Source organism: Dermochelys coriacea, chromosome 1 (assembly GCF_009764565.3).
Source record: "Dermochelys coriacea isolate rDerCor1 chromosome 1, rDerCor1.pri.v4, whole genome shotgun sequence".
Classification (NCBI taxonomy): Eukaryota; Metazoa; Chordata; order Testudines; family Dermochelyidae; genus Dermochelys; species Dermochelys coriacea.
In genome coordinates this window covers 117,811,556-117,829,260 of record NC_050068.2, presented here as the reverse complement: position 1 = coordinate 117,829,260, position 17,705 = coordinate 117,811,556, and the positions used below count along the sequence as shown (strand labels likewise).

At 43.5% G+C, this 17,705-nt stretch overlaps 1 protein-coding gene across 4 annotated transcripts in view; it reads right to left on the bottom strand.

Moving 5' to 3' along the window:
* Positions 1-9,176, bottom strand: part of TBC1D8 (TBC1 domain family member 8) — a 74,566-nt gene extending 65,390 nt beyond the window's left edge. The window contains exon 1 of one of the 4 annotated variants that reach the window (XM_038404805.2): positions 8,909-9,176. In XM_038404805.2, the coding sequence (XP_038260733.1) occupies positions 8,909-9,035 (127 nt within the window). In that variant the 5' untranslated portion in view covers positions 9,036-9,176. Of the gene's footprint in view, positions 1-3,617; positions 3,737-8,395; positions 8,759-8,908 lie in introns of those variants that run through there. The other 3 variants (XM_038404814.2, XM_043515330.1, XM_038404837.2) reach the window with 3 other exon arrangements.
* Positions 9,177-17,705: the final 8,529 nt, after the last annotated feature.

Below are 17,705 nucleotides of genomic sequence, written 5' to 3'. Positions count from 1 at the left end.
TCTCATTTTAGCTAGTCAGTGATTTTCAGTGTTAAAGGGGCTGATATTCACAATTTAAACAGATACAATCCATGCTGGTAGGATGAACATTCGACCTGAAACCTCTGTTTTGATTTGCAGATGCATTCATGGCTTTCAAGGCATTTAAAAACCACACATCACTGTAGTATGTGTGTGTATCCATAACGCACTGCTCCTTCACTCTGTTTGCTGGTTCCATTTTGCTTTGTAACCTGCGAGCTCATAAGATTAGAGCAGGCAGAGCAAATAGATAATGCCACATGCACACATCAAAAATACAAAATGTTTGTTGGTTTAGCCCAGCTGAGAAACTGGGCCTTCATATTACAGCCTTTGATGAGGATTGAGAGTTATTTATGCATGTGATTCCATGCTTTAAGTTATTTGCAGCTCAAATTCACTTGTGGAGACATCACCTTCTTTGGGGAAAATTTAAGAAAAACATGTTTTTAAGAGAGACCTTTTAAGATGTTACAGTTAAAGAATAATATAAGAGGGAGGGAGAGAAATATGATATCTAAATTCCAGTTGTGGACAAGGCTACAAAAACATTTTGATTAAAGCCTAAAGGCAGGTCTCCACTTAAAAAGCTGTAGCTGCGCTGCTGTAGCACTTCAGTTAAGATGCTACTATGCCAACAGGAGAGCTTCTCCCAACGGCATAGTTAATCCACCTCCACAAGAAGCAGTACCTATGGCGATGGGAGAAGCCCTCCCATTGACACAGCTCTGTCTACATCGGGGATAGGTTGATGTAACTGCATTGCTCTCAGGTGTGAAAAATCCACACCCCTGGGCAACACAGTTATACTAATGTAAGTTTGTAGTGTACACCTGACCCAAGTTATTGAATAGCCTATTGGTTAGAAAGAATCGTTTTCTCCTATGAGGGGGAGTAGCGATGATAACTATAACACCTGTTCTCTGGAAGCTATTCCATACCCCTAATAATTTTTGTGGTCCTTCTTTGTACTTTTTCCACTTCTAATATATCTTGTTTGAGATGGGGAGACCAGAACTGCACACAGTATTCAAGGTGTGGCTGTACCATGGATTTCTATAGTAGCATTATAATATTGTCTGTCTTTATTATCTATCCCTTTACTAATGGTTGCTAACATTCTGGTAGCCTTTTTGACTACTGCTGCATATTTAGCAGATGTTTTCAGACAAATTTGCATGACTCCAAGATCACTTTCTTGAGTGGTAACAGTTAATTTAAACATTTTGCCTGTATAGTTGGGATGATGTTTTCCAATGTGCATTATCTTGTATTTATCAATACTGAATTTCATCTGTCTTTTTCTTGAACAGTCATCCAGTTTTGAGAGATCTCTAACTTTTTGCAGAAAATTTTGGTTTTAACTATTTTGAATAATTGTGCATCATCAGCAAACTTTGCAACCTCACCGTTTATCCCTTTTTTCCAGATCATATTGACTATGTTGAACAACAATGGTCCCAGGTTTCTGTGATACCAATTGTATCAATATCATCTTCATCTAATACCAGGCACTAAATTTCACTCTTCTTATATTTAGATATCTTGCATTTGTGTACAAGCACTTATAAAATTTGTCAATTTTATTTAGTTGTCTGCCTTCATGTGATGTAACTGAATGGGACTCTTCTTCATTTGACTGTTTCTCTTCGGCTCCTACCTGTACTTTATCAACTTCTATCCTCTTTACTAGGATATAGAGAATCCCTGTTAATAGAGCCTCCCATTAGACACATGTCTGTCTGAACCACATGCTCTTTCACACCTGTCAGCTTCCCCCCCCCCCCGCCCTTAGTTTACAAACTTTAAACTTTTTAATTAAATACACCAGCAATCAGGTTCTGTTTTGGTATAAGTGGAGCCCATCCTTTCTGTAGAAGCTTCTCCTTTCCCAATAGGTTTCCCAGTGCCTAATAAACATAAATCCTTCCTATTAACACTGTAGTCTCATCCACACATCGGTTCCCAATTTGAGTCCAAGACTTTGGTTGTGACCTGTGAAGCCCCAACTGGCTTAGAACCTCCCTTCTTGAGACCTCTCCCTAAGCCATACTGCAACAGCTGCTATCAATGGGGATATTTAATGTGAAGTCCCTCAGCATAAGAAGCTGTTAACAGAATGATGTTTTCCAGGAAGGGACCTCAACTTTGCGGCCTACTCACTCCCTTCATCTGAATTTTGGAGTATGCTAAACGCCTCATTATTTGCCCAGGTGTTGGGGGAGGAACAGGCATGGTAAGAGCTAATGTTTGTGAGGGATGGGGATATTGTTTGAACTGGACTTTACCAAAGTTGATTATTTTTGGCTTGAAGATGCACAGCAGCTTCTTGCTTTAGTTTTGCTTATATTATATTTTTTGTTTCTTGAAAAGGAATCTAGACTCCAGCATGGACACTTTTTTATTCTAAACCAAAATGCAGTAAATAATTTGGCAACTGGAAATAAAGAAGGGAGCCAGCACCCTGTGACCAGCCAGCTTTCTCTGCAATACCAGTAGGTGCTCTGTGGGCCACAATTTGAGAACAGTTGCTTTGCAGGATGGCATTTTTTTTAAATGCGCCCTAATATCTTATTCACTTTAACAAATGCTATGAATTGATCAAAACCTATTTTCTACAGCCTCTGAGGCCAGGTCTGCACTACAGGCCTATATCAGTGTAACTACGTTGCTCAAGAGTGTGAAAAATCCACAACCCTAAGCGACATAGTTATATTTACCTAACCCACCTTGTAGACAGGGGTCTCAAAGTCCTGGCCCGTGGGCATATGCGGCCTGAGAACCTCCCCACTGCTGCCCGCAGAGGAGAGACGCATACAACCATGCTGCCAGCAATGTCTGTGGCAGGCACCACCCCCCGCAGCTCCCTGAGAGAGAGAGACAGAGATATCCGGCGAGTCAGCCATGGAGGCAGCATCATTAGTTCCCAGGCAGAGTCAGCCATAGAGGTAGTATCACTTTTTTTCCCCCCCACAATGAATATAAACAAGTCAAAATACCGAACACAATTATTGGATACACACCTTGCTGCAATCCTGAAGGTTTCAACTGCTCAGTTACCGAGGCCAAACATCAACAAACTGACAGAACTGAAGCGTTGCCAGGTGTCTGGCAAACACAAAAACACTCTGGCAGGCGAAGAATTGTATAAAGTTGTATGACAGTTTGATTATTTCTAAGAAATTCGAAATAAAAAATACAATACAAACATTTTCTTTTCTGAACACCCTCTTCAGTGACATTATTGGCCCGCTGGGAGAATTTGAGGACTGGCACTGGCCTGAAGGTAAATTGAGTTTGAGACCCCTGTTGTAGACAGCACTGCATCAACAGGAGAGCTTTTCCCGTCGACATAGCAACTGCCTCTTGGGGAGGTGGATTAACTACACTGAAAGGAGAAACTTCCCTATCAGCATAGGAGCATCCTCACTTAAGTGCTACAGCTGCGCAGCTGTGCTACGCTGATGCAGGGTTTAAGTGTAGACCTGCCCTAAATTTACTTTCCTAAAGGAGCACACAGATTCAGAGACTATCAGTATATAAGAAATACTGATTATTTTTACCAGTGTTGCTTTACACTTAGAATTAAATGTCACCTTCAATGATACTGCCAAATTCCCTAATGCATTTCCACTCTTCTGCAGCTTCTCACAATCCTCCATGATTTTTTACTCAGTAAAACCATTTATAACCGAAAAATTTCATCAGTGTATAGTCTGCTTCCTCCTACACTGGGATTCAACTCTCGATGAGCTTCTCTCCTACCTGAAAAAAAAAAAAATGAGGAGTCCTTGTGACACCTTAGAGACTAACAAATTTATTTGGGCATAAGCTTTCATGGGCTAGAACCCACTTCATCAGATGTATGAAGTAGAAGATACAGGAACAGATATAAATACATGAAAGGATGTGGGTTGCTTTACCAAGTGTTAGGTCAGTCTAACAAGATAAATCAATTAACAGCAGGATACCAAGGGAGGAGAAATAACTTTTGAAGTAGTAAGAGAGTGGCAGTGGGGGCGGGGCAGCGTGTGGAGCCCCCTGGCTTCCCCATGCATAGGAGCCAGAGGGGGGACTTGCTGCTTCTTCAGGGAGCCACGGCATGTGCGGAGTGGGGAAAGCCCCCAGTCCCACTCTCCAGCGGCAGCTCCAGGGCCAGATTAAAAGGTCTCATGGGCAGAATGCAACCCCCAGGCCATAGTTTGCCCACCCCTGACCTAAGGAGACCATAGATTCTTTACAGAGACTACGGAAAGATTCCAGCATGCATCTTAGTTATTAAGTTCAAGTTCAACCAGCTCCCACCTTTTCCAGAACAACAATGTAAGTGATCTACTACAAAAGGATTTCTTCAGTTATATGTATATAGAATCCCAGAATTAGCCAGAGCTACTGAATTACATCTTGATAAAAGTTAATTTGTGATAATTTCATCCTGAAACACAAGCTTTCTAGAACGCATTTCAGATTTCCTGCCTATGTCCCTGATCCAGCAAAGCACTTAAGCATGTGAGTAGTCCCACTGAAGTCAAGGGAACTACTCACATGTTCAGGGTTAAGCATTTGGTTAAGCGCTTTGCTGTATCAGGTCCCTTGTGAGTCTAGGAAACAAATTACACAAAGTGGGTGATCAACAAATTAAGAGATCTCCCCTCACCTTGTCTTGTATGAAAGTAGGTCAGTTTTCCACATCACCTGCAAACCCAACTTGTATCAGTGAACTTTGCTAATATGCAGATTAAGTGACTGTAGAGGTTATGTTTCTCATATGTACACACCTGTTCAAAGTTCAATACAAATACACTACCCTGATGACAGAAACAGACATGAAAGACTAGTACTTTCATACGACTACCCTATTGTTCAATTCTTGGGAATGAAATAAGAATATAGCTAAACAAAATATTTTCTTCTGCTGTGCTGTCCGTGTATTAAATGACATCTGATGCCACCTTTAAAAAACAAACCAAAAGAAAAAGAAAAACAACCTTCATGATTTATCAAAGTTAGGGTTGTGAACTGCTGTATAATTTTAAAGTCAAAGATGGCTCTGCTAATAATAGTACTTTGCATTTTTATTCAATCTTTCATCTGGAAGAATACTGCCCATCAAGCCTTGTGAGGTAAACACTCATTTTTCACTAAGTTAATGATGGAGCCAGAAACAAAACCCAGAACTCCTGACTCAGATACCTGCTCTAAAAAATACGTAGTGTAATATTGTCCCATGTGGGTGACATTTCTTTAATCTATTTTTAGAGTCTATTTAAAAGTCCTAGAAATTTCAAGCCATTTCTCCCATCACTGAACGAACTTTTTTTAAACATTTACACTGATAGTTTCACACTGGTTTTAACTATTTTGTTTCACTTTGTTTCCCACCATCGTTCTCATTTTTGACTGTTCCAAATAAAAGAGAATTATAACATTTCGCTTATGTTCATCATAAAGTGCACTTAATTTTTTTCTTTTAATTGTTTTCCATTTGTAAGATGTACCTAACCTCTAGGCCAGGGATGGCCAACCTGAGCCTGAGAAGGAGCCAGAATTTACCAATGTACATTGCCAAAGAACCACAGTAATAAGTCAGCAACCCCACATCAGCTCCCCCACCCCGCTCCCAGAGCCTCCCAACCACCGGCAGCTCTGCAATCAGCGCCTCCTGCTCAGCTGTTTCCTGGCATGCAGGAGGCTCCAGGGGGGAAGGGGGAGGAGCGAGGGTATGGCAGGCTCAGGGGAGGGGCCAAGGAGGAGTGGAGTGGGGGCAGGGCCCGTGGCAGAGCCAGGGGTTGAGCAGTGAGCACCCCCCAGGCACATTGGAAAGTTGGCGCCTGTAGCTCCAGCCCTGGAGTCGGTGCCTATACAAGGAGCCGCATATTAACTTCTGAAGAGCCGCATGTGGCTCCGAAGCCACAGGTTGGCCACCCCTGCTCTACCCCCTTCTACAATACAAACAAAAGCTGATTAAAGAAATGTGGTCTAATTTTCTTAAGATGGGGGAAATTAAAAGGATAGAAAGAGAAAGGGTGTTTTCAGTTAATCAGCCAGAATAGTTTTATGCTACCCTTACATAAAAAGACTATATGCACTGCAGATTTAGCTTCTGCATTCAGCCAACAGGATACACCAGGAACTTAGCTAGACAACAAACATCAATTTTTTATTTTAAACTTGCGGATGTCTGCCCTGGAAAGCTCAGGAGTAGAGACTTCACATTTGTGATTTCAGCCACATGATCCACCTGGACCTAAAACTAACAGCTGCAGAAGCTATTTTTAGATCTGTAAATTGATCTCTCTCATCCCAGCAATCAAGGAATGAAGAGTGGGATGGATATGTGTTCCACACAAAGAGGAAGGGGAAATAATAATATAAACCCTAGGGGTTAAATCTTGATCCCATCCCCTTGACTTCAACTGGGCCAGGGTTTCATGAAAGGTACACAATTGTAACATGACAACCTCTTGGTCTACTGAATCAGAATTAAGCATGCTTGGTGACAAACAGTGAATGCCTACACAATCAGGACAGACACCGACTCCAAATAAAATGGAGATAACAGAAGACAATGCCACATACTGACAAGAATCATAGAACAATTCTACCTTTGGTATATCAAATAAACATAGGAGCCTTTAAAAGTGTCTATTAAGGACCAATAAAAGATTATGAGATTTAAAGAGCTCAACTTTCTTTAAATTACAATCTATCGTAAGAAATTTGAATTAAAAAAAAATTAAGATATAGAATACAATCTTCTCTCTACAGAAGTCAGACTCATTGAAGAGCAGTACTCCTTCATCTTTTTGCTTGCCGCTGTCTTTCTCCATCCCCGACATGATGTATTATCATATTCTTTATGTTTTGGTCCAATCTGGATTGTAAACGTCTCAGAGCAAGGACTTTGGACCAAATTCTGTTCAATTACTCTAGAGTTAGTTGGTTTAACTCACTGATCCCAGTGAAATTACTCCAGATTTACACGATTGTAACTTAGCGCAGAATATGATCCATTGTCTTCATATTTTCTTCTAAAAGTACCATGCACAACTAAGGTGCAAAATAAACATTTTGTACGGTTAAATGAAGTAAAAATGCAAATGTAGGTTGGAAGCTATTTAATGGAAATATGAAGTTGCAAATGCACTACTAAATCTAATTTTTCACCATGTATATTTGATAGGATGACAGAAATCCTATGAGCATTAAGAAAGTACATGCAGATAACTGCCACCAAATCATTTTCTTGGCCCCACTCAATCAATTTTAGTCCTGAATATGTGATGCTCCACTTCTTTCATTAGTTAATCATGTCCTAGCCACAGATGTAGAAAGAGATCACTCACAGTGATTTTCCTCAGATCTATCTTTGATATTACTGACTGCAAGGTTTTTGTTTGTGCAGTTCCCAGCAGGGAGGCTAGAATCAATCTTGAGCAGCTCTGTCCCTTTCATTTTTAGAAATCCCAAAGGATAGCTCTGGGCAATTGCTCTTCTGCAGCCATCTGTATTATCACTGCTGCTTTTCGTGTGTAAATGAAGCAGCAGATTGGCCACCAGCACATCAGCCACCATAAAGGCTGGACCTGCTTAAAGTAGAATTGGACAACATAGTCATTAAAATGCTTCCGGACAGTGTATACTAAAACTGCTTTTGTGGTAGCTCAAAGAAGTGAAATTTTAAGATAAATGCTAATATACCCCTTTTGTTTCAATCACTAACATGGGTAGTTACACTAGTACAGCTCCCCCTGAATTGATGTTGAACTTACCAAGTTCCAGGACAGCTGGTCAGAGTCAAAGAACTCTGAAGAATCAATCCTTTATTTAAAAAAAGGAAATACGGATAATCGGCACGTAATATATTGCAACACATGCATAAAGGAAATTTCAACCACCATAACTATGTGTTTTTCACTCAACACTTGTATAAGAACAGTATGGAACTTTTTTTAGCTCACACTTCTCACTCCTTTCATTCCAGGTTAATCCACCTATTCTGAAAACTTCTGTTTTTCTACACCGTCCATTAGGCTGGAGTCCATGCACTAACTTAGTATTTCTGGTTACCTTTAAGAAGATCACTGAGAAAGAGTCAAAGACCAATTCCTTCCCCTCTCCTTGTCATCTGGATTATTTAAACCTGCCAACATTCATGGGAGACAAAGGCAACACTCCCTACAAGGCAATAACTCAAATTCTTACAGCAGGGTGCCCAGAACCGCACGCATTATTTCTGAGGGAGTTTAACAAGTACTTTATGAAGCGGGACACGCTTTTGTTTTGTACCGAAGCAGGGGGACAAGAGGATTCTGTTTGCCTTCCGACTGCAGCTGAACCTTGCCCAAAACAATCCTCAACATCTTTTTCTCACCTTAAAGAGAAGGATTTTCCAGGAGCCCGGAAGGAGCATCCTGCCAAGTAACTTATCCAGCCGTCAGAATAAACCACCCCAGCACCGGTGACTCTGGGAGGGGCCACCCCATGGCGGCAGGCAGACCGCGCCGCAGCTGGACCCCCCGGCAGTGACCCGCTCCGCAGCCACAGACACCCCCCGGCCCGCTGGAGGGGGCGGCCCTGCCTCCGCGCTAAACCCAGCACCAGCCTCCCTCAGAGCCCGCCGGGGCACGGAACAAAGAACCCGCCCCGGACTCCCCCGGACAGCAGCTGCCGCTCCGCTGCCCCCCTGGCGGGCGAGTCCCTGCGGCCCCGACCGGAACCAGCTGATTCCTGAGCCCGGGGCCGCCGCCGCCCGCTGCGGTGCCAGGCACGGGGAGAAGAGGGCTGTGGGGGGCGCTCCCGCTCCCCGGCCTGGCGGGGCCCGCGGGGCAATGGCCCGGCGGGCCCCACCTGGGCGGCTCCCACCCCAGCCCCGGCCGGGCGGTACCGGTGAAGCGGCCCCCGCCGTCCCCGTGTCCGCGCCGCCGCTGCAGGACGAAGTAGCCGCTGCTCTTCTGGGTGACCCAGAGCTTGAGCGCGTTCTTCAGCAGCACCTCCTCGGGCCGCAGCCACATCGTGCCGCCGCCGCCGCCCCCCTCCGGCCCGCTCGCATAGCGGCCCGGCCGCGGGGGAGGAGCCTGGACGTGGAGTCGCCGCCGCTCCCTCCCGGGGCCACCGCAGCCGGGATTCGCGCTGCGGAGGACAGGAGACTCCTCCCCGCCTAGCCCGGCCCCGCAGCGCCTCCCCCACCCGGGACCCCGCCTTTCAGGCTCTCCGTGCCGGGCTGGGAGAGAGGAAAGCCCGGACACCCCCTTGCGGGGAGGAGAAAGACCCTGCCGGGAAGGGGCAGCGCTGTCCTGAGAGGCACTGATTCCCCGCAGACTCCCCCCAGAGCCGCACTAGGCATAAGCAGACTAAGCAATTGTTTCGGGGCTTGAGAAACTCAGGGGCCCCTTATTAATTATGGGGGGGGGGAGATATTCTTGCTTAAGGCCCCCAGTGGGCTAGCACCGGCCCTGATTCTCCCTTTCCCTTAAATCTTAGTGAGAGTGAAATCACACTCAGCCAGGCATCCACCCCGTGCCTGCTGAAGGCAGGGGCTGCTGGTTGCTCCTCCACCCATCCCAACTCCCAGAAATCGGGGTTCTCCTGTTCTCCCTCAGAAAGATGGGTGTGTGCACACTTAAGTGTTGGAACTGGGGGTGCTGCTGCACCCTCTGGCTTGAAATGGTTTCCATCATATACAGGGTTTACAGTTTGGTTCAAGGGCTCTCAGTACCCCCCCCCCCTACAAATTGTTCCAGTGCCCCGGCCTGCACATTCCGGGACAGGTCTCTCTTTTTTGCCCCTCCAGGAAGGCACGGTTTTATTATATGTTAAATACTGTACTACTGCTCCCTAGGGAGATATGATCAGAAGCTCACACAGCTATCTCTGGGCATCACCATTCCTCAACCTGCCAGAGTACTAGCCTACCATATCTGCCACCATCCTCTGCCACTCACACACAGTGCATTGTACATTTTTGGCATATATTTGCATCAGTTCAGATATGAGCTATCTGCAAGTTCCTTCCCATTTTAAAGTCACTCTGTAACAACAAGATTGCTTGCTAGGTTATATACTGTAAATACATCCACTAGATAAATAATGTTCATGCTATATATCCATTTGAGCCTAGTGATTTTCATATTCACAAGTCATAAGAAGGTGGGGGAGGGGAGAACAAAGGGATTCCAAATGTTTTCTGGATCACAACTGTGCAGACCTACTTGTTTAGGGTCTGAGCCTGCAAACTCTTAAGGACCTGCTTAACTTTTAAATCGGTGGAACTATTCACATGTGTAAATGTTTGCAGAATCAACATCTTACTTATTACTTAATCCTCTAAAACTATGAGAAATGTCAGGGACTGACTGAACATGACCTAAATGGCTTAGTGCTAGGATTGTTTCTCAACACTCTCACACATTATTTATTATTTGTATTCCTGTAATGCCTAGGAGACCCAAGTCAAGGATTAGGGCCCCAGTGTGCGAGGTGCTATACAAGCAGATCAAAAAGTTGCCCCAAATACCTTACAATCTAACTCTCTTCTGCTTTTGTGAAATCTATCTGGCATCAGAAGTTCAAACAAACAAACAAAAAAACCCAAAACTGGAGTGTCCTCTGCTGAAGGGCCCAAACCTTGGAGTCTATAGGCAGAAACAAAAGATGAGGCAGATCTTCACTAGTTTTTGTTCAGAAAATGGAGTGGGATAGGCATGTATACCCCATTATCATTTTAAATAGTTTTGAAGAAGGGATTTTGAAAACCAAGGACTACTACTGTAAATCCTGCCAGGTATTATTTTACACTGGTAATACTGATGACCACTGAAATATGAATGTCTAATTCAGGGGTTCTCAAACTTCATTGTACCGCAATCCCCTTCAGACAACAAAAATTACTATAGAACCCCAGGAGGGGAGACTGAAGCCTGAGCCTGCCCAAGCAAGCCCCACTGCCCTGGGGGAGGACGCAAAGGCAAAGCCCTACCTCCCCAGGCCAGGGGGCCAAAGCCAAAGCCCAAGGGCTTCAGGCCCAGGCAGGGGGCCTGTAACCTGAGCCCTGCCATCCAGGGCTGAAGCCTTCAGGCTTGGGCTTTGGCCCCTGGCCACAGCAAGTCTAAGTCAGCCCTGGTGACCCCATTAAAACAGAGTCACCACCCACTTTGGGGTCCCAACCCACAGTTTGAAAACCGCTGGTCTAATTCAATGTCCAAAGTTCTCTCTCTTGATCAGATTCTGATCACAAATAATAGTAAATATGAACAGGTTTCAGAGTAGCAGCCGTGTTAGTCTGTATTCACGAAAAGAAAAGGAGTACATGTGGCACCTTAGAGACTAACAAATTTATTTGAGCATAAACTTTCGTGAGCTACAGCTCCCTTCATCAGATGCATTTGATGAAGTGAGCTGTAGCTCACGAAAGCTTATGCTCAAATAAATTTGTTAGTCTTTAAGGTGCCACAAGTACTCCTTTTCTTTTTTAGTAAGTATGAAGTAATTCCATTATAACCACTGGAGTAACTGAGGTCAGAATCTCACTCCCTCTCTAGACTCTGACACTCAGTCACTATGGACCAAATCACATACTGCTAAATTGTGCAATGTGCCTATTAGTAGAGAATTTTGATTAATAAACAAAGGATTTGGCCCTCTGCTTGCAATGCACAAGATGTTTTATGTATTCTGAATATTCTAACATGTGCAGCCAGGTCTGTGGCACAGTCAATGGTAACTGGCATTTGGAATACCTGAAGGTGACTGTTTTGATTGCTTTTTAGGTACCAATTAAATAGTTGGTTAGGCCAAACACTGTAAGCTGACTATAGTTTGTTCAACTTTGTTTTCCTCACAGTGTGTGCGTGGTCTACACAAGTACCAGAATTTTGTTTTCATACTACAGAATGGCAAGCAGAAGGAAAAGTGAATGTACTACTAAGCTGAAATATTAAAGAGAACAGATGAGGGATGGAGGAACAATAATGTCTTTTAAAATATTAATTATCGAATGAGAAGAGGTTATTTAAAATGCTCAGTCAGAACATGTGTATTCTAGAGTATGATTTGACGTAGTAGTGAGCAGGATGGTGTTTTTTCCCTTCATAAAACAGTTTGGAAGAGAAGTCAGTCTTCTTCTTAAATTAAGTAACTGCTGAGTGGCTAGATTTGTGCATGTTTATTCCTTCTTTTGTTCTGATTTGACACATTGCTTTTTTTTTTTTTTACACTCAACTTTGACTTCACTGAAAATTGGTTTGAAAAGTACTTAAAAAGAAGAGTGACTGAATTGTTAGTCTTTAAAATGAAATTTCTGTCCTGAGGAAAACTTTTCCTAGGACTAGAAAGAGAGCAAGGCTAGAGTACAATAAACTTCCTTCTATTTTAGTATCACATGTCATGCACACATGCCATTATTGATTATTCCTTAAGACTTGCCTCTGGTTGAGCCTAATCAACATACTCCGTCAAAGGCTCAGGCTTTTTAATCACATTAAAGTTGGTTAAAAATCGTATCACCAAAAGACATGCAATTTGCTGTTTTTCAGGCATATAGAATCAGTGGAAGGAAATTAACACAAAACACCATTTATAAATGGCTGTGGAGGATCAGACAACTGAAAACGAATCAAAGACCTGAAGAAGAGTTCATTCTAAGCCTGAAAGCTTTCCCTTTCACTAACAAAAGTAGGTCCAGTAAGAGATTACCTCACCTACCTTGTCTCAAGGATAATATAGTAAAACAAAAGGGCTATGGTGATACATAGTGTAATAAATATTCCAGATAAATTTAAAATAGTCTGGTTCTTTTTCAAGGTGGAAGAACAAAATTTTCTAGGAGAAGAATTGCATGTTGAGTGCACTGACATCTGAGTAAGGCTAAATAATGGTTGCAAGAAGAAAAATACCATTTTACAACAACTTTCAATCCAAAGCACTCAAGAAACAAAATACAGCCACTTCTGACAATCAGCGGACTATAGTCAATAACTAATGCGAGAAAGAAAAGGAGTATTTGTGGCACCTTAGAGACTAACACATTTATTTGAGCATATTTCAGATGAAGTGAGCTATAGCTCACGAAAGCTTATGCTCAAATAAATTTGTTAGTCTCTAAGGTGCCACAAGTACTCCTTTTCTTTTTGCGAATACAGACTAATACGGCTGCTACTCTGAAACTAATGCAAAGTGATACTAGAGGGATTCCACCACCACCCCAGTTATTTACTGGTTATTTCCAATCAAGATTTTAATAGTCTACGAATCTTTCTTAGGAATCTTACCTACAGTCTTGCATTGGTGATATGTACAGGTAAACAAAAAGGGGAAAATGGTGATCCATCCATAGTACCTGCCCGAGGTCTCTGAAGATATAAACTTTGCAGGTGTTCTCTCATAAATTCTCTAGAAGAACACGACAAGTCAAGCCAGGAAGCACTTTATCTGGAAGGAACAGACTGTAAGAAAATAAATTTTCTGGGTTTCTTCCATGCATAATATGCCTTCTGAAAATAGCTGTAGGTTATTTATGATCACTGATATCACTTCTAGATTTAAATATCAACAAATAGCACAAGATATTGAATTTGCAGTTTAGACTACATGAGAGCATCTAGGGTTAGCAAAGAGCTTCATGGAAAATTTCAAAAAGGAGTGGCCCTGAATATGCTTGGGATGTGGCATTTTGAGGGAGTATGTCATGTAGTTAGAGTAAGTGTGATCTTCTATTCCTGACTTGCTTTGGTACATCTATTCAGCAAAAAACCACCTTGCGGCAGCAAGTCTCAGAGCCTGGGTCAACTGATCCGGAATCGCAGGGTTCATTCCGCAGGGCTACAAATAGCAATGTAGATGTTTAGGCCCAGGCTGGAGTCCAGGCTAAGAGATCCTCCCCTTTTGCTGGGTTTCAGAGCCCAGGCTGCAGCCCAACCTACTCTTTTTAACCCCACAGCAATATGGGTCCTAATCACTGACCCAGGCTCTGCTTCCATTGAGACTATGCTGCAAGGGACCCTCCACTCTGGCCATACCAGCTCCTGGGAATCTGCAAAAGAAGTGAATAAACCTTGGTCTGTATTAAGTTATTACTGCAACATACATGGGTTGGGAGGGGCCAGAATGGAGGTGAAGCAAATAATGCAAGAAAGGGATATGAGACCCACTTCCAGGCTGAAGAGGATTGGACCACATGTGGATGATCCTTCCAAGAGTGGATCTCAGTGGAAATGCCCAGGAGTCTGAAGTATGTGTCCATTGTCTACTCCTGGGTAAATTCTGTGCCATTGCGCATGCGCAGAATTTATGTCCTCTGCAGATTTCTTTGCTTCCTGGAGAAAAATGACTTTCTGACAGGGAAGCAAAGGGAAGCCACAAAAGCAGTCATACAACCCTCCACAGCAGTGTGTTTCAGGTGCCCAGGGCAGCCGGCAGAGAGGTAAATTACTGTGGGGAAGGGGTCAGGACTGGGGAAGACCTGGCTGGTGGCTCCTACCTGTGCCTGAATCAGCTGCTAGTCTGGGCTCGGCTGGGGAGGATGGGGACTTCCTCTTCCCCTGCACGGCATCCAGGCCCTGGTGAGACCCATCCCCAGATTTCTCCCCCAGCTGCAGGAAGCTCTACAAACTCTCCTCCCCAACCCTGCTTCCTGCGCCCACCATTCCTCAGCTGCAAGGGGAGGGATCCCTGTACAAGGAGCTGCCCCCCATCCACCCAACCCCCATGCAGTGACCCCCTCATACCTCACTAAGCCTCACCCTCTGCACTCAGAAGCCACCCCGATGAGCCCCACTCCCCCTGCATCACCCCAATGAGCCACCCACACTCGGATCCCCACCGAACCCACCACCTGCACCTTGTTCCTCACCCCACTGATCTCCACAACCCAAGCATCTGGACCTCCCCTGACCCCCACACACATACCCAGACCCCCCTGACAAGCTGTATCCCCTCCTTCACTCAGACATCTCCCCCACTGAGCCCCAACCACTTCTCCTAGACCCCCCTGCAGAGTCCCATTATTGTTGCACCCAGAACCACCTAACAAGCCCCTGTGCATCCAGATCCCCCCCCGCACTTGGTTCCCCCACTGAGCCACCAGCACCCAGATTGCCCCACCCATCTTAACCCACACGTGGATCCCCTCCCCCACACTGAACCCCTCTACACTTGGATCCTGTCTTGCTGAGCCTGCCTGCCCACACATGGTGCATCTGGCAGGGAGAGGCAGGTCCCTGCAGTGTGTCAAGTTTGTGTGCAGCCTTACCACTGAGTCCGTGTCCCGGGGGGGAGCTGCACAGTGATCTCCCACCTCTGTGAGCCAGTGACCTGTGCTCCCCAATGTTGGAACCTCTGCATTTATTTATTGGCATATAAAACTTGCACAATTTTGCAGAATTTTAAACTACTGTGTGCAGAATTTTTAAATTTTTGGCACCTAATTTTTTATTTTTTGGTGCAGAATGCTCTCAGGAATAAAATTGTCACGTCTGACTAGATTGCAAATGGCAGTTAATAGGAAAGTACGTATTTATAACATTCCCTCCTACCCCATTGAACTAACAAATTCATAAATATCTGTAATAAATCTTAGTGGTTTTGTTTATTGATTCTGATTAAGTTAACAATTACTTTGTAAAGGACAACATAAAAGTATATTTTGTTACCCCTTTTGACTCAAACAGGTAGCCAGGATTCGGGACCTTGCAAGTTGTTTCCGTTAGGGAGAGACATTGATGATGGAGTCAGGTATTTCTTTTGTGCAATCCTGTTTGTTTACCAAGAATGTACATAAAGTCCTGTTTCCCTGTACATAGAAGGTGTCAAATAGTTGGACACAGTTTCTTTGCTCATCATAGTTCCAAGTCATTTTCAGCCAGCACTCTGCCCAAAAATCTCTCTTTAGGCCAGTGGCAACCAAATTTCACTGGTTCACATACAACCTTCTTAAAAAATTCTTGGGAAGTGAACTGATGGGACATCAAGCTCAAATACTGCAAGTGGTACATGTACCACATCTTGGGAACCCAGCTCTCATCTTTTTCTCACACCCCCAGTGCTTGGTCAGTCTGTCTGATTGGCTTTCTGCTGCTTCTCTCTCCGTTTCTCTGTTGTTTCTTTCACAACTCCAACAATCAATGCCCAAGCCCCAGCATTTGCTATATCAGTCTGCAAAAACCCTTTGAGCTACATGGTTCAGCTTCTACTCAAGCCTTGCCACGTGCCTGTGTTTTGGGTGGTGCTCCTGTTGCTTCAACTATGTGGTTCCATAAAGGAGCACAATTGCTTTTTACACTTATCCTGAAGTGAAAGGTGTCTTTCACAACAACTCACAACAATGTTACAGTACAATCAGCAAGTACAATGAAGCCCCAGGCAGCTATGCGGAAAAAAAAAACAAAAAACCACTCATCGCACAATTAAGTGTTTCGATTTGTTTGGCTCACAGCTCACTGGCTCTAGCAGGAAAAACACAATATTCTACTACTACATACACTCCCTTTGGATGCCTGATTCAGATCTTGCTTACATAGGAATAATGCACTGAAGTTGTATTGGTGTAATACAAGATTAGAGTCCATCCCCAAATTAGAAATATAATTTAAATAATCTGTTGGGGTTTCTGGGGTGGAAGGAGGGAGGAGAAGGGAGTCTTTTGTTATTCGTGTGTGTGTTAATTTAAGTTTGGTTTCTTATCAGGAATTAAAGAGTCCATCTGCAAAGTCTCATCTACACCCTTTATGGAATTTGTAACAAGTTATAGGCATCTTCTATTCTTTCTGAAATTTCCTTTGTTAATCTCAATGACATAGAAGCTTGGAGAAGTAGATTTTTTATTTAATTAATTATTTTTACACTACTGCTGGCTTACTCCACTGGTTTTTACCCTCTTTATTAACTCTAAAAAAATCTTTTCATCTAGTTACAGACTGCAAAATGCTTATTCCCTTCGGGCCTGATTCTACCATCCTTACTCATGGTGCGCTAGCCTTACATCAATGGACTTTCCTACTAAATATGAGGAATGGTGGCAGAAGCAGACTTAAATCTACAAATATTTTGGCATCTGTGACTAGGTGAAAAAAGTCCAGAAATAAGAAAACTTTCATAAATTGAGGCACAGGCCTGACATTTTTCTATTTGTAAGTGCCTGTTCAGTAGTAATGTTTTCAAAGAGGAAGGTAATGGCTTTAATATGAAACCTTATTGTTGCAGTAACACATTCCCTGTACTGTAACTGCTGGCATCCATGCACACAATTATTTACTATGCAATATCAAAGAAAGCTCATATTGGAGCCCTCAATGCTAGTTTCTACTTCCTTCAAGGCTAATTCCTTATTCAAATTCCATGTTCATTCAACTTTCAAGCTCAAAAGAGTCCCTCAGTGGCTCAGCAATAATTAGGTGATTCTGTAAAAAAAAAAAAAAAAAAGTCCAAGATGGTTTATTATGCCCCTTATTTGTTGCTTTGCATAGATTATTGAGACTGTGTTTCTAAGATGTCTGTCTTTCTCTAGATCTGGATGCAGTCCATCTTGACTAATCTCATGGCCTAAAGAGTGGAAGTAGTTTGGCACAGTTTGCTTTTTTTTTTCCCCCCTTTGTGTTTCAGACCAGAAGTTCTTATTGTTTTAAAGATTTCCTCTAGGTGCTTATCATGTTCTTCCTCTGAACATCCACACACCGGAATATCGTCCATGT